A 24,562-nucleotide genomic window follows, 5' to 3' on the forward strand; every position below is an offset into this window, starting at 1 on the left:
ATCCCTCTAATTAGTCGTCCAGTTCAAATCAAAAGTACGTATTTTCACTTAGGATTTTTTCTCACTGTTAATACTATTTTATTAGCCAATCAACATTTTTTATTACCAGATTCGTGTTAACTGGGCATAGATCTATAAGAAAAGTCATATCTCGTCGTTGGACCAAAAAAAAAGTCGTCATTTGTCGAACAGATTGACCGAAATATCAAATCTAATTCAAATTTTGAAATACTGTATGTATGTATATATGTATATTTATTTTTTCTTAATTTGATTACAATTTTTAAAATGTTTATCATTCTCTTTCTTGTTTTTTATCATGTTTTCTTTGTCTTATTTATGAATTTTATCTTTTTGTTAAAATGTTTGATCACATTGTCGTTTTGGGCAACTGTAACTGGCAAAAAAAGTCTTCAAAAATAAAATAAAATATGTATCTAGTAAATCTATGTATATACATATATGATTTTAAATTTAAAATTTATAATTGACATTGTCAAATAATTAAATATTACCATTAATCATTCCTTTCACTATTTCCTAACCGATTTAGAAGTCAAAGGAAAACATATAGGAGCTGACGAATGTGTCAAATAATATGATACCAAAGAATAAATTGGGATTTGTTCGTCAAAATTTATATGCCAAAAAAAAAAAATTTAAACATTTACCCATAATGTAAAACAATAGATAAAGATTTAAGACGTCGATTTGCATCGAAACGATCTCGTTGAAACTGCGAGTTGTAATTTAGCTTGAATTTTTAACTCGTTAACAGTAAAAAAAAATATCGAAAAGCGATAAATTATCATAGACAAAACAATAATTCGATTCGATAGAACGACTCGAGATTTCGCACTGGAACGCGTTTCGAATCCGACCGTTCTGTATACGTGCATCGGATTTTACGGTTAAACGTCAAACTTCCGAAATGAAATTTGCAAACGGGTGAGATTTCGGCTCAAATTGTTCGAGGAAAGTCGAAGAATCGGGTCGCGGCCTAATAACTGCGACAAAGTTCGCGCACCGGGCGGTTTAATTATACGCCGGCTCTTTAAAATTTCGCACCGGCTTCAATTTCGTCGTCTTTTTCTTCTCGCAACCTTATTGCCGACCCATTATTTACGTTGAAGCTAATTTAAATACTTGGCGATGACTGGGCAAAATCGTTTAAAAAATACACTAGTGATAGCGAACGAAACGTGTTAAATTTGAGACGTCGCAACAATGGCCATTCTGTTAATTTGACTTTCCACCAATTAAAATAATAATATTTGACAATTTAAGTCCAACGCGGTGATAATTAGAAATGTTTCAATGGACTAGATTTCGGTTAACATTCGGCAACAACGACAGAATTGATCAATCTTAGGTTTCAGCTCACTCGCGCGTTGAAATCTTTGAAATCTTCCTGATACATATGTACATATGTATGTTTGTAACTTTTCGAAATTCGGAAAACTTAATAATATATTTATTATTCAAAATGTTGCTAATTCTAATTTACGCAACGTCTATGTTTTCCAATAAATTATATAAGCTAATTCTAACGAAAGTTTTAAACTTTTCAAACAGATCCTGTCTAACCATAATTGTGCCCGCTAAAGTTATAATGATTTGTTGCTGTGCCGTGATTTAAAAGCCACCTGTACGATTATTTTAAAATTTATATCACTATTTTAAGTGACTGTATGCTGAATTATATTTTAACCGAATTCATCATGCAATTATAAATTTTACACGCGAACACAACTCTAATAATGTAACTATTATGCTATCGCCACAGATAATCACGGTATGAATATTAATTTTCGATTTCACCTGTTACTCAGCGTCCTACATATTAACAACAAAGATTTCATCTACTAATTTTCTACGTATATACACTTCTTTCTTTTTTTTTTTTGCTTTTGTTTTGATCGTACGTACACTTCGATATCTTCATCCTTGGCATCGCTAATTCTCTTTTTATTTTGCGAGGTCATTTTTTGCGAAACGTTATTAACGCCCAGTATATTAATAACTTCGACAGCTATCACAATACCCCCAATATTTCATTTCACATCATCATCATCATCATCGTGGTCGTCATTGGAGACATCGACTACCAATCATATTTACTTTAGACATTGTAGGTACATACATACGAGAACGATAAATGTACTTTCACCAGTTGGCTTTTTTTTATTTTATTTGATATCCATGTTGTATTTTCATAACTTTTACCACTTAATTATATATTGAACTATTTTATCAATCATTTTCAATTTACCTGGTGGACGTCCCTGTGCTGCAGCTGACCACAATGGGGCGGCGCCCATCGCCACCAGAACCGCCCACCACCATGTCATCACACCAACGCCTGAAAACAATAAAAAAAATTGTTAAAACTATAAATAACGTATATTCAATGGAAACAAAGTAAAAACTAATGATAGTTCATATTAAATAGTACCATTTTTTTTTTACTATGAACAAAACACTGCCTTTAACTATAAATGCAATATTGAACTGTATATTTCTATAATAAATAAATATTGTCAATAGAATAAAAGTCCCGTTCGAACGCTAATTTTCCATCGCAATATTAATTTGGAACAATTTTCTCACAGCAAACAAAAAGCGCAATAAGCAAATAAACGCGAAAGAATGCGTAAAAGCCATTAGCTGTATAACAATGTTTCCTCTTTGACGAATTTTCACATGAACATTAAATATTTGTGCAATTTTATGGCCGTTTACATAATGGACGAAATTTTACGCGCTCAAACCGGTAAAACGGTAAATATTTTCAATTGAAAATAACGTTTAACTTGCACGCATTTAACAATTCAACAATCTCAATAAATATTTTAAATTACAAACCGCTACGAGTACCTACGAAGAAAATTGTTTTCGATTGTTTTTCACACACATGAGAATTTTCTAGATAACGATCCAAAGTTTTATACCTTTTATTATTGTATGTCAACTTAAATAGACATATAAAATAAAATAAAAACCTCCACGTGAAAAGACACGTTCGACACAAATACACACACATGTGAATCTCGCACGCAAGGTACAAAAAAAAAAGTCAAAAGGGACATAAAAAGTCGCTATACGAACACTCTTATTCCAGAGTTTAGTTAGGCTTATCTGATTGCATAAAGTGGAGCAGTATCACGCCGAGATAAAAATGATACATCATCGATGTTAATGTAGCCTATTTGCGAGAACGACATTTGCCTAAATGTCAGCCAAACCACGTCGCCATTGCGAACGATAACGAAACTTTCGTTTTGGTAGTTACACACCTTTTTCCATGTTTAAATTATTATACTTCAGCATCGATATAATCAATGGCATTGTGAGTTTAAGGTCACGAGGAAGTGTGCTATTCACCGACACAATAGTAAATCAAACTTTTTTTTCAGTAGAGGTTTTAAAATTCAACAAACGTAATCGGCGGTATGTATCACAATAAAATATTATATGAGAAGTGTATCAATGTCTACATCGTTTGGTATTATTGAGTTTGAGAAATTGAAGCGTGCTAACGATGTTGTTTATTTCTTGAATAATTCATCATTTAATATTTATCTTTAATATATATGTACATAAACCTATATACCTACACTCACATACATACATATGTATGTATATTGGTGTAATATAAAACCATATGATTAAATGATGACTAACATATTCAAACTTTACAGTAGCATTCCCCATAATACATAATTAAGAAATTTATATGGCCATCCCAAATTTATTTGAATAATAATAAATAATCAAGTTCCCCAGTTCTCAATATAATAACTTCATCTTTTTGTGATATATGTTGTCTTTTATTCGTTTGCAAAAAATTCAGCGATTATACCTTTACATATGATACTAACATACTTACATATTATCTATAGTTTTAAGATATATCTACATTTTACTATGGCAATAAATTATCTAAAAATTAAAAAAAAAACACATTAAATCAATCAACCTCTCAAACATGAATTCAGGCCAGTGATAGAATATGAAAATATCAAAAAGCTACTTATAAAATCCATATCTATACCTTTTTAATTTAATGTCCTATTTTGGTCAAATTAAAAAGTGATTTTGATATACATACGTATCAATGGCTTGGTGCACATATGTACATTTTACGTCCATTTTTGAATTTTTTAGATGCTGGAATGAGTTAGATACATATGTATGTGGTATACATAAATTAAAAGGAAAAACCAAAATTTTTACAAAATCGACAAACTTAACATTCGATACAAATTTAAAAATGTGCACGAACCCGTCGATACATATATATTATTTTTTTAAATTAATGAAAATATTTTAAGATTTAAAAGTTTTTCGTTTTGCATGCAGTACTTACGTGGGTTTCGAATTCAACCACGCGTTGGTGTTTCCAAAATAAAATAATTAGATTTAAAATATGGAAGCCTAAAGATAATGTAACGCGTTTGAATAATTATCAGCAACATATAAACAGAATATTTTTCATATGCAGTGTGAACATATGTACCATATATACATATATATGTACGTATGTACATATGTAGATATGTACCAAATAGCTACATATTATATGTATATGTGTTTTTGCAGAGATCATTGCACTCTGTGCCGCAGTCGCCGTGGTCCAACCTTGATTAAAAATCATCAATCAAACAGTGTACGAGCCGCCTTAATAAGCGGGTCACACAAGAAAAGAAATTGGCAATGGTAGTGACCTGAAATCGAAAGTGCGCGATGCGTCTTCGGCAACAAAAGAACCGCGGCTCGCGTGAAAGCAACGCTGGGCTTATTAGATTGACGACCCAAAGCCCAACAATACACTCGGGACGTTTCTTAAAAGTATAATAATAACAATAAAAAGACGTTACTTTGTCTGCAATCGTAAAAAGAAATCCGTCGATCTTTACGGGGTTGACGGAGTGACACAAATATCCGACATCCTCGTTGCACTTTCTTTTTGCATGTAACAATCACACGAATGCCTCAAATTCGATAAAGAATGATTTAAAGACACATTCGACTTTATGTTTCTATTGTATGGCTGGTTCACTGAAGTATAATGGCAAATATACCTTCTGAAGAATATACGTATCATAGAATGATGATTGCAACTGGAAATAAATACCTTCTATTGTATAATGAGTATGTAAATTTCAGCATTTTTGATGAGACAGACATATTTTGATGAGAACTTTGTGAATAAACACTTGATAAAATCGATTGACTTTTACCTAAAGAGTTAAACTCAAGAGCTTTCTATCAAAACCAAACAAAAAAAATGTTCAAAAATTGAGCTTTTAAGAAAAAATACGGAAAAAATCTGAAATGCTTTTTTATTTTCATCATGCAGCATTCTACGTATTCTCTTCTATAATTTTTGGATATTTTAATATAAACTGAAATATTTTAATAAAATTCCTCAGTATCATTTTCAATATAAAGCGAACGAGCAAAAGATGGCCCAATTCTAATTTAAATTTAAGTACCTTATGCATTGTTTCCTACACAAGTATGTAAATATATATATAGTGAATATGTATGAATCAAATTTTCTATGCTTTCTCACGAAACAATGCGATGCTTGAATTACGATTTTGCATTACATCTAAATTATACGGACGACACAACATATATTAGGCGGATTTAGGGCAAACCGAATTCAACAAAGTACAAATTTAACTTCAACAATAGACCAATAAATAGTGAGCTTGTACTGGAGATCATAAAAAGCGATTACTCTATCGTGTATCGCCGATGTCTCGCAAGTACCTACATACATCTCGAAAAACTTTCATTTTGTTTAGCACTTATAAAAGATTTCCCTGAGACTTTCTTCGATGTGTGTACCCCACTAACTGTAAGTATAGAAACTAAAAATTTACATTTTTCTTTGGATACTATGAAATGTGTCGTTCAAATGCACTTTTGTACACTTGGTATTCTAAAGCTCACTTGAGTGAAAAAAAAAAGCAAGAAAAAATATTCGACTCTACCTTATCCAACTCGTGGCCTTTATACCTACACATTCAGATGCATACACACTTACATATACCTAATTATTTTTATCGAAATCACTTTCAAACCATCCTAAACGGAGTCGGTCCCAAACTCACTTTCTAATATGTGTCACTGGAGATAAAGGAGGGGCTGTAAATCTACCGGTTCCAATAGCAAACACGAGACGACACAGAGAACATTAGCGGGTCTAATAGTCTAATCCAGAAACCGGATATTAAATCAAGATATTCGTGAATGAGTCGTGTTATCGTTGAATTATATCGTTGCTCGTTCCTTTTTATATGTGTCAAAGTGATACTTATTGCCTTGGGTAATACATTGTATCTCTTACGAAATGAAGGACGCTCTTTATTTAATTCCATTTTCACCGAGACGTTTATGATGATTGATACGTTTCCACCGAGTGTAAATTTCTCTTCGGAATCAATGACGATTCTCTTTTAGATTTAATTTGAAAAAGCATATGAATATAGGATTTACACTCACGAGTGTATATAATTGACCAACGATGCGGTTAATCTAGATTTATCTCGACGCGCACATGCCGACGTACAGATAAGCATCCAATTGAAATGCGTGGGCACGCAAGGTCCAACTCCAACTCCAAGTCTACTGGTATTGGCCTTGGGGTTGGACTCACTGAATCAGTGAAAGTCAACGATACTTTGCATACCAATCTAATACACATACTTTCATTGGACGGAGATTCCTAGTTCGATCGAAAGCCTCGACGGATGCGATCGAATCCGTCTTATTAGAGAGAGAGTGTGTGTATATGAATACAAACTTATTGCTTGAAATCAAACTGTTATATGTAAGTATTATTGGTAGCAGCTTGTGAGCTTATTGATCGTATCGATCGAAACGAGAATTATTTATGGTTTCAGTGGCTGGCCACTTTGAGACGCAAGATTGACAGTTTTAGAATGCACACATACATACATATGAACACGAGAGACAGACTTTCACGGAATCCTGTTTTATTCATGTGTACGATTGTAATATCGCAAATACTTTTTAAAACATCTTGATGTCATACAAAGATAAGGAAGATTGTAAAATCCCAAAGCGATTTCAAGATATTAGTTTGTGTAAGAAAATTCAACTATACATCAAACTTTTTAATAATGTAAATAATAAGATAAATAATACGGTTATATATAATACGGTTATATAAATACTTCCTTCAAACACAGAATAAATATGTAAACTAAGAGACATATGTATATAATATTACTATACTTTTTGATGAAAAACAAAAGAGAACACACGAGTTTTAAAAGTGAAACATAAGTATTGATAGATTAATTATTATATGGAAGATGGAATAATGACACACAAAATGTGAAAAATATGCTTCAGTGCTAAATACTGAAATTGAACGTACTCAGATAAGTATGGAAAGTAAAACATGCAAGGGAAAAGCTTACTGCAGCAGGTAGATGGCAAATATAATAGAGCAATGTGATGAACATGTTTCTAGAATATTGGATGGAATCTAGGCGCAAGATATGTATACTTAAATGATGCTTAAAACAATGTAGAATGCTTTGAGATAGTAAAGTTATAAAAATGTTTAAACTCAGATTATGTTTAGAGTCTAGAAAAGGGAAGAATGGATGTGTGTTAGAGAGAGGTATTTATTAGTGAATGGTATAGTTCTGACAAATGATTCAGCCTCAAATATAGACCGAGAACTACATAAATAAAGCCATTTGACCAAGTGTGTGACAAAATGATATAATTTTACCAGCTTATCTCCAAGCTGATCTTGTATTCCACAGAATCTGTGATGTTCACGGCCAATCTGACAATCTGTGAGACTAAAAACCCTTTCGAGACTATTGTATCCTAGATATTGTTTATATAGCAACTGAAAAAATATAACACTAGTAGGAAACAAAAGTGTGAATATTTAATTATTTATGCTTTTGTTATTTTTTTTAACATAACAGTTTTGAAATGATTTTTTATAGTAGGATATCAAAGCTCAGTTTTTTTAATGAATTCAATACTGACCGATTTATTAAAACATAGATAAAGTAAAAATAGTCCACTTCTTAGGGTTTTGAATGGTATAATTCAAAAAGCAATAAAGGCTCGAGTTAGTGCATATAAATATAGTCATTCGCAGCAGTTGCACACATTAATATGTTGGTAACTTCATCGCATCTATGTAAATGTCTTGCATATATGTAATATTGAAATGACTAGGCGGAATCTTAAACATATTAATTTGTACCAATTTAACTTTCAAGTTAAACGATGCCCTTAAGCATACGGAATTGGTAACGAATTGTCGATCGACGTCTATTAATTTGAAAAAAAGATATAACACACACATACCAGCGTGTGATTTATAGTAACTAAAGCATCGACAAACGTACGTATACTATTGTATGTGATGGTATGCAGTTAGCACGTAGTTAACCGAACGGTCAGACTTTTGAAGTTAACGACCACTTTTGACGGTTAATAATGGATTATGGTTTCATTCTCTCTGCCCACTTTCTTCCATTCTTGATCCGAACACACGCACAAAAGGTCGATGATTATTATATTACCGGCGGCAGTAGCCAAGGAAAAAAGAATAATATACAAACATACATAATTATGTCGATTATGATAGTTTGAATTCGGTTGTTAAATTTTATTGAGCGGCTTTGACCGACACCTGCGCGCCCAGAACGAACCTGAATTCGAGTGCTGAATTGACAATTTTTTCCTCGAGTGTTAATGGCATTGTTAATTGTCGTCGTTGTAATAAAATTTTCTAGCATTCGTCGTTAACGTTTTTATCATTGGCTACGTACTGTCAAAGCAACGGTCGATGATTAATGGTCCATCTCGGATGCATTCCTGCAGTCCACATCGCGCTAATGTCCAATTAATAAGCTAACTGTTTGACATCAATCCGATTTGACCTGTAAGGTCTCTTCCAATGAACACAATTAATTATTCATGAAGTCGTGAATATTGTCCGAATATCAATTTTACACGAGCTCGAACATCGAACTGATGCCGCTCTGCAATTAATCTTTTGAACTCGCGAACTGGTCAAGCGAAACTTCGATTAATTAATATTAATAAAAAAATATTTCGCTACAAGTTTGCGATGATTCAGAAGCGAAAGTTAACTCGCGTCTCTTCGAACAGAAGTAAAATGCACAAACGAAAAAAAAAAATAGTGAAATGTAGATAGTTCCTGAAAGGAGATCAATTCGTGTATCGTTAATCGTGCATTAATAATAAAACCTACCGCTAATTCCCATCATTCGACCATTTTTGGAAAGAACTAGATCGTAAAACGTCATTCGTGATAAAATCAGGTCGGAGTTATTCGATTTTGCGATTGCGGCATGATTTTGCAATAAAATTACGGAGGCTGCGAAACTTCATCCTATACATGAACATACATACATAGGTATAGTTTGGTTAAGTTAAAAAAAAAATAATATTCAAAGAACAATTAGTTGAAAATCTAATTAACAACAATCATTTTATTTATACGGCTTTTTATGATAACGAAAGTCATACAAATTCTAGTAAACCGTACGTTGGGATTAGGGATTGTAATACTGGATCCCGGATTACCGGTAAATCTGTAAAATTTAGCCATCGCTAATTACTAGCATATTTTAGAATTTACTGATAATTACCGAAAACTCTTTTATCGCGAATTTAATAAATATACAGTAGATATAATATTACATTAAAAATCGATGCAAATGGCCTATTGTGAATTAGGTAATCTGGAATTTGTTTATTTTCAGTATTAAATGTTTCAAATTGATAAATTTACTGGCAACACAGACCAACATGTGATCAGACGTTTGCTTCAATTATGATCGAAACTTTAAAATGTTCCAAGCTTAAAATAATTAAATATGATAATATAAAAATAAAATTTATTTATTATTACGAATTAACTTAAATTTAATGTAAATAACATTATTTAACTGAAAATTATTTTTAATTATTTACGATTTAATCTAGGTTAACGTTTTTATAAAAGGTAATCACGTATAGTTATCTAATCCATGAAAATATGCTTTTTTTTCCATTTATCGGTAAATACGAATATACCGGTAGTAGGAAAAATCATTTACCGTTTACCAGTTTATTAATTTGACGGTAAAATCAACTATCACATTGATATTTTCAATATTTCACCAAGTAATTAATCCACTTTTATGTTTTTTTTTTTACTTTTAGTTAAATTTAAACCCATTAAATTTTGTTCAATTTAAAAAAAATTTTATTGTTAATTTTTAATTTTTATTGCTTTTTTTATTTTTTTCGGTAGCATGTGAATGTTTGTTTAATAAAATGAAATGTTTTTTTATTTATTTTATATGTATGTACATACATATGTATGTTTATTAAAAATGTGTATTATTTCTGTATTATCTGACAACATTGTCATATTGGGTAATATTTCAATATTTCAAAATATTTAGATTTTTTATTATATAAATAACAGTGCATTTGATTATTTCTGATTTTTATTCTGGCACTGGAACATGACATATTTCAAAATAATGACTAGGATTTTCTGTAGATTTTCATACTAGAGAGAAATACTTTTTATATTGGAAGAATTTTTCAGTGCTTTTCAGGTGTATTGAAAATTGAATTATTTAAAAAAAATCGTAATCTATGGTCTGAGTAAAATTTAATGAAAGTAAGTATACCGATTTTCATTTTTTTTTGATTTTTAAATGCTTTTTATTTTTACAAAATTATGTTCACAATACTTCTTTTATTATTATATCTCACAATACATCTTATATTATTATATCTCACAATACATCTTATAACCTCTAATAAGGGTAGCTTATTGAATCAACTGTTGCAGCTTCCTATGATCAAAACCCAAATTCACATTACGAAAACCTTTACTTTTCTATTTTCGAATTAAAAGATTAAGATGAATGGGATCAAGTTTTTATCTTATTTTTTTGATTTTTAAATGCTTTTTATTATTACGAAATTATGTTCACAATACATCTTATATCTATTTTAATAGCTACTGATCTACTGATCATTTTCCATTTTACAATTTTAATTTAATTTAGTTAGTAATCATAGTATTATATTATTCTAATGTTAATGTACAGCATAATAGGAAAAAGAGCTCAAAAACCTATTTACAATTCTTATAAATTGTCATTATACATCTTATACATAATATTAATTAAATACTCTCTAACGTTGATGACCTAAAGCAGATTGTGTTTAGATAATCTGTGTTAATACCTGAAGGGTAACCGATTTTCATGATTCGATGTATGTACATTATATTGACTGCGTTCACATTTATATACATACATACTCGTATATGTATATAAATGTATAGTGGGGATCTAGTATCTAAATTTATCATCTAGTTTTGTCATGTCAATTCACACGTACCGTGACCGATTTATCCTTATTAGGGTTACCAGACAATGGGTGCGTTAAGCGGCCGCGGATCTTTTTATCACAGCGATGGGTATTTTTTTCCAACTTTTTCACTAAAAAAAAGTGTGTTTGTTTTTGTCGAATCGAATCTGGAAATGCAGTACGTGCGACCGAGCGTCTCAAATGAGGCACGACGAAACGGTCGAAAACGGTGATGTGATTAGGAGCGTCCCGCGAATAATCGAAGCCGCGAACCTCGATGCCTCGGACAACAATGGACCCGATGCTGAGGCTGGTCGTGGCCGAGATGGCCCACTTACCATCGGCAATAAAACACCTCTCGGCTAATATTCAACGGTTCACTTTTACTATTATTGTGCGGTGTAAACGCCCCGTCTTTCGCGGGACCGTCTATTATATTGTCTCGTTTTGTATACCGAGCGCGGACTTCCCTTTTACTTTTTTTTTCGTCCGTATTGTCCGGTTGCACTGTTAGTTATCATTCTTTGGAACAAACTTACGTGTCTGATTTCATACTCCATTCAATGATCACTAAAGGTGGGCAGACGAATTGGCAAATCTGACGTTACGGTCTCTCAGAGATCGAAACTCGTCTGCTCAGACTTTTTTTCCACAACACAATACAATCGATCGGATGATCCTTGACTCCTTTACTCAAATCATTTCAGAAACGAAATCAAATGGTTTGTCTTTCGATATCTCTCACAGACACACAGTACAAAAATAAAGAGTGAAAAAAGAAAAAAATATATATAAAAATATTATTTGCATTCATTCATATTTACATATACATATTTGTATATTTAAAGCTCAAATTTTTTTTAAATAATGTATGAAATATTACTGAAATTAAATGAATCAATATTTAAAAAACTCGTACTGAAAAATATCATTAATATATTATACATATACGCGTGTATCTTAAAAAAAATCAGAAGGAAAAAATGTCAATAAATGGTAGCAGCATACTTCTGAGAAATTATATGCAAATAGATCGATCTACTTTTTTTTCAAATGCACCTATAAAATAAGAAGACTTCTGTAATGTCTTTAACCCTACCTGGTCTGGTCTAACGACCGACCTGGTCTGGTCTAACGACCGACCTGGTCTGGTCTAACCAAGGTGTGGCCAGCAGCAACCAGTGGGACTCGAACTCATAACTTGAGGTAGGATAGTCACAGTGCTATCCATTGTTCGGCAAACCTTTAACAATGCATTTACAACCTTTGAACAATACACGGCCCCCTCCGGCTCCGGTGACTACTCATAACCACACTGACCATAGCAAGATATGCTAACCATTAGTCAGTGCTGCTAGTTATAAGATATATCCAAAATATTTCCAACAAATAAATAGAAGCATACATTACAAGAAGATATATTGTCTTAAAAGATATATCCAAAATATTCTCTATCTATTGTACATATGTATATATTTTTTTCGTGAGTCCACAATTTACAAATTATTTTTCATGGTACCGTAACATTTACCGTATGTTCTTTTTGGAGGGGTTGGATTCGAATTCAAAAAGTATATTTTGAAGTTTGTTTGACTTAATCAGTGGCTGGAAGTTTCAAGCATTGACATCTCATAATTTTCTAAATATGTAGATTTATATGTACAAGTTAGTATCGCCTTCTTAATCGATGACAAACTGATCTTTTCCGTCCTTTCAATGTATTTATTTATTTATAGAATCATCGCTTACTGAAGTCAACAACCTTCCTTAACGTCCTGTCATATTTTATAATAATAACATTAAATATGAATACATTATACATTATAAAATCAATGTACTTGCCGATAATGATTGCTTAGTGAAATATCTCAACCAGGCCAAATGATCGTGTATATTTTAATAATTACATTACAGAGCATGTAGCAATCGGCAGACGAACTGAAAATACATTCAACCCGGTGAGATAAGATCGGACAATCAATCTTGCGACTTCATTGCACTTCATTTATAAAAGCAACCGATTCGCTTCTGACGTATGACTAACTGTACTTATTTACAACGTATCGAGTACGTATAATAACTTACGCACGTGTGACATCAGTCGAACGGACGATTCAATCTAAAACCAATCAATATGTTTTCAACGTTCACTTAATTGCGTTTCGCATTTTACTGAAATACGCGATAACGGAGCTCGAATTAGAATTAAAATAAAAAACCACGGGTGAGTCAAAAGTCAAAGCCGAATCGCTAAAAAAATGTGAATTTGTGAAGAGCAGCGAAGATAAACGTTTGGGTAACTGTAAATGTCGATCGGACCACTTGCACATATTGCAAACGTTGCCGATCTATTATGTAATACACCGGAGTGAATTATTTTCGAACAATACATAAATAACGAAACGCATCCATTGAATGAAAATTTACGAGCTTTCCTCGAACTGTCCGATAAATGTTAAATGATAGTCGCTCGAATGCGGGTTTGTCGTGGGATAATTTTTCACGAAACGCCATCATAACCTTATATGTAAGTGCAGACCGGCTTTATTAATGCTGTCGATATGTATGTTAATTATACCTTCATTAATATAAATGAAAAATTAGAATAAATTGATTTAAGCCGAGTGTATTTATACGCTATCGAAAAAGTATAAGAATAGATGTATTTTTTATTAATTTATTTTTATTTAATTGATTTTAAACAAAGTTTTAACATTATAAAAATCTTTAATATCTCAATATATAATTTCGAAAGATACTTTTTATGTAAGGTTTGTGTGGTAGAATCCGTGACGCTATCGGAACAATCTTATTTTCTATGACGACAATAGTGATATCAATTTCGATTCAGTTTTTGATTTTGATTCCTTTTTCAGTTCCTGTTCCGGATTCTTAATTCAGTTCCGGATCCGGATTCCTTTTTCAGTTCCAGATCCCGATTTATTTTTCAGTTCCGATTTCCTTATATACATATAATAAAAACCATACGTTATTTGTGTGTAATTTCTGTTCGGCTGACGTTAATTTTTTTTCGAATTCAAATAAATATAATAAAAAAACAAATGAATGTTTACTATCGATTAGCCATGTTGAAGTGGTTAATATTACAAATACCGAGTGAAGCCGGGTAAAACCACTAGTAATATATAAAATAAAAATTAATAAATATAATAAGACCTTCCTGAAATCAAAGAAGACAAAAAACATACAATCATATGAACCGTTATAATTGAAAGTGGCGTTTCTTAAATTTCTTTAATGTCCTTAAAATTTCTTTAGTTCAAGAAATATCTCGCAAAACATTTCTAAATAATTAAGAATAAAGACAAGCCTTCTTTGCGATAAAATTGAAGCTTTCTAGTAAATCCAATATATAATTTGGAAAGAGACTTTGTATATATGTATGTATGTAACATTCGTTTGTTGGGTCGTAAATCCGTGATGTCATCGAACAAATAATTTGATTTTTTCGGATTCAAAGGATTCGAAGTCCTTATAAATAAATTTAATAAAATGTTTACTATTAGATTAGTCATGTTTAAGCGGTTTATATTACAAATACCGAGCGAAGCCGGGTAATACAGCTAGTATAATATATAAACAATAATAAGTAATGTCTATTATTGAATAGAAAATACCAATTAAATCTTGTAATAAATAAGATCAATTAATAAGAAAACTGATATCGATTGATGACATAATCATAAAACTTTATATAAAAAAATTAAAGGCATGTAATCTTAATATATGGGATTCGATATAAAATATGAACATAAACCTGGGAAAATATATACTTTCAATTGCATATTTATGTACATCTACCTCTTTAAACCGCTTGGTAATAATAACAAATTAAAATTTCTCGCATGCAATACTTTAAGACCAATTTAAACAACGAATTCCAAACTATATACATTAAACTTGCATTAACTTCAGATCCGACTACACCTGATTAAAAATGTTAATTAATCAAATTTTATTATTTAACACCATCACCGAAATGTGGCACGATTACGCAAACGCGTTTACTCTTTCACTTACGCATTCTCCACAGGGTTAACGACTGGTCGATAAAAGATGACAGTGAAAAAGTGGTCATACGCACGCCGCAAGACCGTTTTATGGATCGATAGAGAAATTATGGCCCTCTGATTGAAACCTGAATATAATTACGGGTTCAAAAGATGCTCGACGGTGGTGGACCACCCCGGGTTTATAAATTCTGTTGGGGGCCCGCGATCGGTTTATGGTTCTCGGTTTCGGAATATGTAAGCTGTCGCTTAGTTACGGGGCCCTTAAGGACACGGCCAACTCGTTCTGGAAACCCATTTTATTCGTAATTCATCGCCGATTAATATTTATGATCGTTCCGGAGACGAACGCGGCAATTACTCGATGACCGATCAACACAATTCACGGTGGGAGGCTGTCGATGCTCCGGGGGTGTGTAAATCCATATTTACATTTATCATTTATTCAGTGTTTTGTTTTAACGGCTGTGGGAAAATTTTACGATTTTTACTCGCGCGTACGTATGTATGTACGTAGTTTGTACCGTTAATATAATACTCTCACTTGTTGTGAAAATCGTGCATACGACTACTATAATAAACATTACGCAAAGAGTGAGTCGTTTTTTTTTTCTTTTTGAGAAATGCACGAAATGCCAATTAGGCAACCGTTCGACTGAAAGTGCTTTTTGGATAATTTTTGGCTTAATACTTTTAAAGGGTTAAAAGTCTGCACGGAGAGATTTTTCGCCATACGAGTCTCTCATGAGGTATCTGACTATGAAATTTGTCGTATCTAGAAAAGCAGACCATTCAAGAAACTTGTGTACCGACTTTGTTTATTTTCTTATATTAAATAAAAACTTGAATTTGCTGATTTCATTTAGAACCCTCATTTTTAAAAATCATATTAACAATTAGATACAACATAACTTCTTATTGAATACTTATCTCGCAGATAAAACTCCGTGAAGAGATATACTTTTAGCAGTGAAATGTCAGATCTGACATATTTGGCCAAAAATCAATATATATCGTGTATTACATTACATGAAGCTAGATGCCAAATTTGAAATTTATATATACATATGAGAGTTAAAACTATAAATATTTATATATTAGAGATAACGAGAACCTATAGAGCAAATTTTATTTTATTTTATTTCATACTAGGAAGGCATTACAGGTAAACCCCAATGCGCCTTCCTGGCCAAATTACAAACAATACAGCATTTTTTATTATATAAGTCGCTAAATTACGAGACACTGACTTAAACTCGACAATTAACGAGACATCTATGAATTGTACATACATTTTTATTGTAATATTTACATTAATCATACTCAAATAGTGGTGACATAGTGGGTAGGAAGGATTTTTAGCCAATTTTTAATCGGGAATCGTTTCAACAATGAAATCAGAAAAAATTGGCAAACTCTGATAGGAAACGATCAACCAGGAGTCACAAATCCTGGTCTGACCAGCAGCATTACAGATATACTCAGAAAAATTCTTTTCAATCGAGGTCAGCTCAAGGGATCGAACTCGGCGCCTCTCAGTGTTAAGCAGAAGCTTAACGACCGAGCCACGCTGCTGGCTGGCTGCTGCTTTATAAAATATAGAGTGAATTATAGGCGTTTAAATAATTAAAATCTGATATGGCCATATCCCGGCAAAAAGGTTGAAGATAGATTATAGTACATAGCTTGCCGTCACCGTCATAGACGTCACCGTTCCCATAATTGTGGATATTTGATACGCATTGTATACGATATTTTATCTCCAACGTAATGGCAGACGATACATTAACGTACATATATTGATGAACAAAATGAGCAATACGGCAAAGTATGAAAACGATCGGATAAAAGATAAGAGATATAAAAATACCACTACCACGAAAACCATGTGAAATGCAAAGGAGGTATGTAATAAAAAGCTTGTAAAAGACGCTGTATGTAAAGAAAAAGTCCACCGAAGAATTAGAAACTTAAATCACTTTCTTATGATATGAGATTGAAAAGAATGAATCTTTTCACTTTGGAAACCATCAATGAGAGGTGATCTAATTAAAGAGTATAACATTTTAAATAACCATTACAATCGTCCTATGATAAACCTCCGTACGTTTAACAATAACACCCATCTGAGAGGTCATACTATCAGACTCCAAATAGATGTTTACTTAAAAATAATTAGAGAATTCTTCTTTTCAAAGTGGTTAAAATTTGTAATAGTCTATCTATTGAATTAGTAACTTCCAGTAACTTAAACCATTTTAAATTAATAAATAAACTTGATGATTCTTGTAGTTCTGGCTTATTTTATATTCGTCTATTTTGAGTTGTGTATTAATTTTTTCTTTGTTCTTTATTTGATATTTGTATTTGTGTACTACTGTATGTATTAACAAACCCCTTGGGTTCATTGGCTTTGTAGCCTTCCCCAAGTATTCTTAAATAGAAAAATAAAAAATGCAATTTTAGGATCACACTGACTTGAATCGTAGCCTCATCGCTACATATTATACCTACATATGTATTTACATTCATATGTAAATAAAAACCTTCAATCTCATTGTTTAAAGAAATAAATTATATAATTTTCCATCCATTGTTTAATAAAATATTTAAGAATGTGTGTAATTTTTTTGAAGCATTTTATTAAGGCATTTAAATATATTACGATAAAATATTTAATAAGTACTTCTAGCTTACGATATTTTTTTATTTATTGAAAAATCAGCAGACAGATGTATAAATGCATAAAAATAAATGTAACAAAATAACATCTGAGCCCGATTAAAGATTTTTACAAATTACATAATAAAATGTGTATAAAGGTAAACAGATGAAAAAGAAAAGAATAAAAACTTAGGAATTTTGATAAATACAAAGTGTGTTTGCGACTATAAGAAGCAGGACTTACATAGATATAAAAATTGTTTGGTTCAACTGTTTCACAAATCAAGGGTTAGCCATCCGAAAACGTAGGTATTATGTACATACATACATGTGTATATGTAAATTATTAGTTAACTATTTAATAGCTCTTTTAAAATCGACAATTTATAATTTGTTCAGATTTAAACTGCTAAATTATAATTGAAATACTTGTAGATGAAATTTAAAATATTTATATTAATAATTAAAAAAGACATATGATAGCGATATAATAAGATAAATGTTGAGTTGTTTAAAATTTAAAATGGTCACAGATGGCGAACTCTAAACTTCCTTATAATCAAAACGCAAGAGATGAGGGAAAGCAGAAAAAAAAGCAAAAACACTCCTTGAGATCATTTATTTAAATGAGAGTACGTAAAACGTTTCGTTTTGAATCTCAACACCCATCCGGTTAACTTAAACCGTAGAAAATTAGAAGAAATTGCTTTCCACCCGACAATTTCTCTCTAAGATCATCGCAACAGATAAAAACGAATCTATTCAAATTAAAACGTTCCAAAAAATAAATTAAACATAAACGGTTAATTTCCTCTCTTCCGCATAAGGCGGGCCTTATTGATAATTCGATACGGCAACTAATTTTTTTCTGTCTTAATTTGTACTGAGAGAAAAGCGTTTGCGTATTAATTATAATGATGTTTTGTGTAAATAGAACGACGTTTTATAATTATTTCAAATCAATTATCAATTTGAACGTATATTAAGACGTTAAACGTCAATTCGTCTAATGAACGTTGATAATTAAATGGAAATGAATAATTACATTGTATCATACATCATCACTCTTTTTTATTTACATTCATGCGATTTTTTATCATTCAATAATACAAATAATAAAAAATCTGAATGTTATACACACACTATTCAAAAGACATCATACATAGTTTCTTTGTTGATGCATTTTAAAAATGTAAATCACTTGAATTTAGCCCGAATATTTTGTAGCCGATATAAGCAAAAGATTAGAAGACAAAGACCGGTTCATTCAATTAGACCATTTCTATGTTTCGCATATTGAAAAATGCACCTCGAGTGTTTTTGATGCAAATCTCACTAATTATACTCTGGCCCATCCCTCGCTCGCTCAATTATTTGGAAAGTCTCGATTATCCGGCCTCGCCCTCGTCTTATTGTTGCCCAATTTCATGTATGAGAAATAAGGTTTATTGTCTACGATTACATCTTAGAAAATCGCATTAGGGCCGGAGATACGCCCAACCTATGTATGTATGAACATTTACATATGCTGTAGTCGTATCGCGTACATCTACATATATTTTATTTTTATTTTACATATATACCAGGAAGGCCTTACAGGTAAATCCCAATGCGCCTTCCTGGCCAATTACAAATACAAATACAGCATTTTTATTATAAGTCGTTGAATTGCGAGACACTGAAAAAAACTCGCAAATTAACGAGACATCTATGAATTGTACATAAATTTTTATTGTACATCAATCAAATTTTTCAAATAGTGGTGACATAGTAGGTAGGAAGGATTTTTAGCCAATTTTTTTTTCCGGGAACCGTTTCAACAATGAAATCAGGGAAAATTGGCAAACTCTGATAGGAAACGATCAACCTGGAGTCACAAATCCAGGTCTGACCAACAGCATACTCTGAAAAATTCATTTTCATTCAGGGATAGAACCCGGCACCTTCTTGACGGTAAGCAGAAGCTTAACGTCCGAGCTATGCTGCTGGCTGGCTATATATATTTTTAAGCGAGCTTCGAAGAAAAACTCATGAAAATATGTTGCCAAAACCGTTCAACTTTAACGCTGCGATTTATAAAAAGCGTACGAGATTAACGATAAGGAAAATTTATTACTTGGACGCTGCTTTTAGTCGACCGAAAGTTCACATTCTGTCATATAATCGTTGAGGCTTTAGCCTTTCTATATACTTTAAAATAAAATAAAATATTTTTTTTAATATATCGTGTGCATTAGTGTTAATGTGTTTAGTTGCCGAATTGGATTTAGTTGCCGTTTGTTCGATCTGTAAAAAATTTAAGACTTTTAAACTAATATAAATAATTAATAGGAAGCAATGGTGGAATTTTATGGTGCATATATCATTTAAGATAAGCTTATTTATTTAATTATTATCGTTTGATATCTTTATCTATTTAACGGAAATATTCGATACATTATGAACATATGCGAATACGTCCAAGTTGTCTTTGCTTGTATGGAGAAATTTATTTAAATTGGTTTGTAGTAATCTTTGGTCCAAATCAAATAAAAAAAAATAACTAATGGTATGTAGTTATTTTTGCATACTTTTTCCCAATAAGGGTGTAAATTAAGCTTTAGACTTACTTTGTAATTCTAGATAAAATACTAGAATTACAAAATAAGTTATTAATATGTATGTACATATATAAAACGTAGTAAATTACAGAATATTTAATACAATCTTATTTTTAATCCAAAAAACAGTGAGTTTCAGGTCCAACTATTCTAAAACACTGTAAATAGGTTTTTGAGCTCTTTTTCCTATTATGCTGTACATTAACATTAGAATAATAAAATACTATGATTACTAACCAAATAAAATAAAATTGTAAAATAGAAAATGATCAGTAGATTAGTAGCTATTAAAATAGATATAAGATGTATTGCGAACATAATTTCGTAATAATAAAAAGCATTTAAAAATCAAAAATCAAATACTAAAATATAATTTTTATTTTGTTTTAAATTAAACAATAATTTTAGGGAGATAAAAAGTGTAAATTAAAAATTCATTTGTGTAATGAAATCGAGTGATGATAAGAAAATTTATATTTCCTGGAAAACTTTTCAACGAAAAGTTTAATGATTTATGGAGTCTGTTTCAGAACATTAAAATAAGAAATATGAACTCTACCATCGCGATAATATTTAATATAAAATATCTTTCTTATTTGAGAACTTTTCATACATATATATATATATTTAAATTTTAACAACTCATCGCCTTTGGTTTCAAGTAGAATATTATTCTAAATAGAATGTTATCTTTCAACAGACACCGTATACTAAAGAGCCCTATTTGATTAACAAATCGTGTTTAGGAAAAGCGTTTGAGGCATTCATCCAAAAACGAGTCGAGCTTTAGTTATCACGTGTTATCTAAATTGAATCTGATACGATCCAAATCGAAAGGGCCAGTTTCACTTTCACGTTGACCGATGAAGTAATTTTTACAATTCGGCTACATTTTGCCCTTAATCGCAGCCACCGAGACCGCGACAGAGCTTTCACCCACAAAAAGAGGCAAAAGCTATTTGACGGGCAAAAATTATGGTTTCAATTGCGGCGGTACGCCTATTACCGAGAAAGTAATGAGATAGCCGACATCTATCTCTATACACGACGTGTAAAACCCACCACGCGAGCCATTTCATTAAATATTTCGTAACCTACATACGCCGCAAGTGCCGAACTTTCGCACGGTGCCTGTATAATACGCGTGGGATGATCGCAATTTACTAAGAACATGATAACTTCTAATGCTGTCGTACATATGTATAATCAAATGTGATTCTGCCGCTATCAAGGGTCAATTGACGGATTGCTGTCAGCCATGTGGGAGTTGTGATAGAATCTTTGGAACGTGATGAACGTGAGTAAAAGCGCCTATTTATTCTATAAATTAACTTTTCTACCAGAACTGGTTTTCTTTTTTTCCATTTGAAATAGATCACTGACATTCTACAACATATGCCTAAGAATTCCTTAATATGTTCATCAACTTGGCCAATCGTTAAGAATTTATTGGGTTTAATCATGCTGCGATAATTCGACTTCCTTTACATCACTGGAAAAACCTATGAGATTATTTTTAACTGACCATAATATAAAACAATTCCATTTTTTTTTCTTTAATGCCATTTCTTACCTATGTATGTATGTATGTAGATTAAAAATATATTTTTTAAATAATTCAATAGAATGCTTATTTGTATATATTTCTTTTGAAAATTCAATTCAGTAGAACAGACTAATGGTTAGCATATAATGCTTCGAGCAAAGTGGTCACGGGTTCAAATCCCGCTGGTTTCTGCTGGCCAGACTTTGTATTTGTGACTCCAGGACGATCTTTTCCTATTAAAATTTGCCAATATATCTGATTTTCATTAAAAATGTGCCAACAATTTGGGAACCTTACTCATTTTCTCGCAAATTTCAAGTTTTCAGAAATCTTGAATTTCGCTGAATTGTATAAAATGCTGCAAATTTACAAATTAGACGATAAATGTCTCTGTGGATATTAATTGATATGTATTTACTGGATTTCGCTGAATTGTTTAAAAATGCCACAAATTTAAAAATTTGGCCACAGATATCTCTATGGGTGTTAATTTATTTTACTTTATATAATACTTATATCAAATGTACAATGTTTCTGTCCAGGAAAGCGCATTGAGGTTGCCTGTTAGGCTTTTCTGGTATATGGAAATTTAAAAAAATCCAAAGATGTCTTATTGAAGATTGACACAAATTAAGCAATGATTCTTTCTTTAAAAGAATCATATGAATTTATTAGCATCTTTTGTCCGCTTTGCAAATGTACAGTTTTCAATATAAAACCATAAAATTTAACACATTATCTACGCTCTAACTTAAAGTCCACATGTAGAATTGTTCATGTTCGTTATGTTGACTTTTTTCTTACTCGTAAGTGCATGATGTACATACATACATATTTATATGTATATTTCTTATTGTGTTCTGTTATTATGTACATCAATCCTTATGATCAATAGATCAATAGCCGATGTATCAAATAAGCTCGACATATGATATTTAGACGGTCAAAGTAACTACCATACGTTTAACAAAGATCAAAGTTCATATCCATTGACCCACAACTTTCGCCACACAATGGAATAGTACGTTTCTAACATATGAAATATTCGAGAAATTTAATTTCGTCCGCTCTCAAAAGGCAATAGAAATAAATCTCACAGAGTATTTCATGCACTTTTTCTCGTGGCATTTAATTTAAATCGTATCAGAGCCGACCGCAAAAATTATCCATGCATTTCGTAGAACGCATTTGATTACCCGCGGTCGAAAAAAAAGGCTATGAAATTGGTACTGCGTAAAAAAAATCAAATAAAATCATACAAACTGTGCAAACATACACACACAGCGCGACCATAATTGGACCGTCATAAGAGCTTTTATTGTCGAAATTGGGAGAAAATAACAGCATTCCGAATGAAATTGAAGGCCACGACGAGTGACAAATAGCAAATTATTTCCCAAATGTGGGGTAAACTGGGTGACTCGTTTACTCTCACGGGCTACTCAATTTGTTCACCGTCGAAAACCAAAACAAAAAAATAAATAATAAGGAAAAAAAAGCACTCGAGCACCAACTTCATACACGACAATTGCGGATGACCACGATTACCGTTTCGTGCATAAAATGAAAATAAATGTAAAAAAATTGCAAAATTTACGATCCGTTTTTGGGCTTTATCGGTCAAGTGTGCACTTAACGACCAGTTCGCCAAGTTCGAACTGGTTTCGTTCTTACAAGATTCTTACATAACTTCACATTCATTACCGGCCAATTTATTAAGCATCTCGTATGTACGAGATGTACTCGACATGATCAGATTTAACCCAATCTTACGTATAATCTAAGGTTTATAATTGTGCATAATTTAAAACTGTATATGTAACTAAAATTGTCATATTTACATATTTCATATTCACACATAATAATACTATGAACCTATGTATATATATTTTACTCATATATATGTATATCACATAATTTCAATATTCTTCATAGTTTGAGATCAGAATGTCTTCCAATCATTTCAGAATTCTAATCAACAATTCCAACTAAAGTCACAGATATATCAAATATAGTATTTTTATTTTATCTTAAAACGACGTATCAATTGTAAACGTATTACGATCTTGAGTAAATTTGAGTTGTATCTAGTATTTAACAAATATTGTTATGACCAATAATGTCAATATTTTTATAAGAAGGTTTATTGTATTATTTTCTTCAACAAAATGAAGGTCCATCAAGTCTTTATCTATTTGTTAATTCCAAAAATAGGGTACAATTTTTTTGTTAAACAAATTTGTGTTAGATATTTTGATATTATGAATTAACTCTTTTAAAATCAAAACATTCTGAAAAACAAATAA

The 24,562-nt window shown here is 31.5% G+C and overlaps 1 protein-coding gene across 1 annotated transcript in view; it reads right to left on the bottom strand.

The window, feature by feature from the left end:
- Sb (serine proteinase stubble) overlaps positions 1 to 24,562 on the bottom strand; it is a 164,460-nt gene that overhangs the window by 81,222 nt on the left and 58,676 nt on the right. Inside the window, exon 2 of the mRNA XM_077430794.1 lies at positions 2,273 to 2,362. Coding sequence (XP_077286920.1) covers positions 2,273 to 2,362 — 90 coding nt within the window. The remainder of the gene's footprint in view (positions 1 to 2,272; positions 2,363 to 24,562) is intronic.

Source organism: Arctopsyche grandis, chromosome 5, assembly GCF_051622035.1.
Source record: "Arctopsyche grandis isolate Sample6627 chromosome 5, ASM5162203v2, whole genome shotgun sequence".
In the NCBI taxonomy this organism is placed as follows: Eukaryota; Metazoa; Arthropoda; class Insecta; order Trichoptera; family Hydropsychidae; genus Arctopsyche; species Arctopsyche grandis.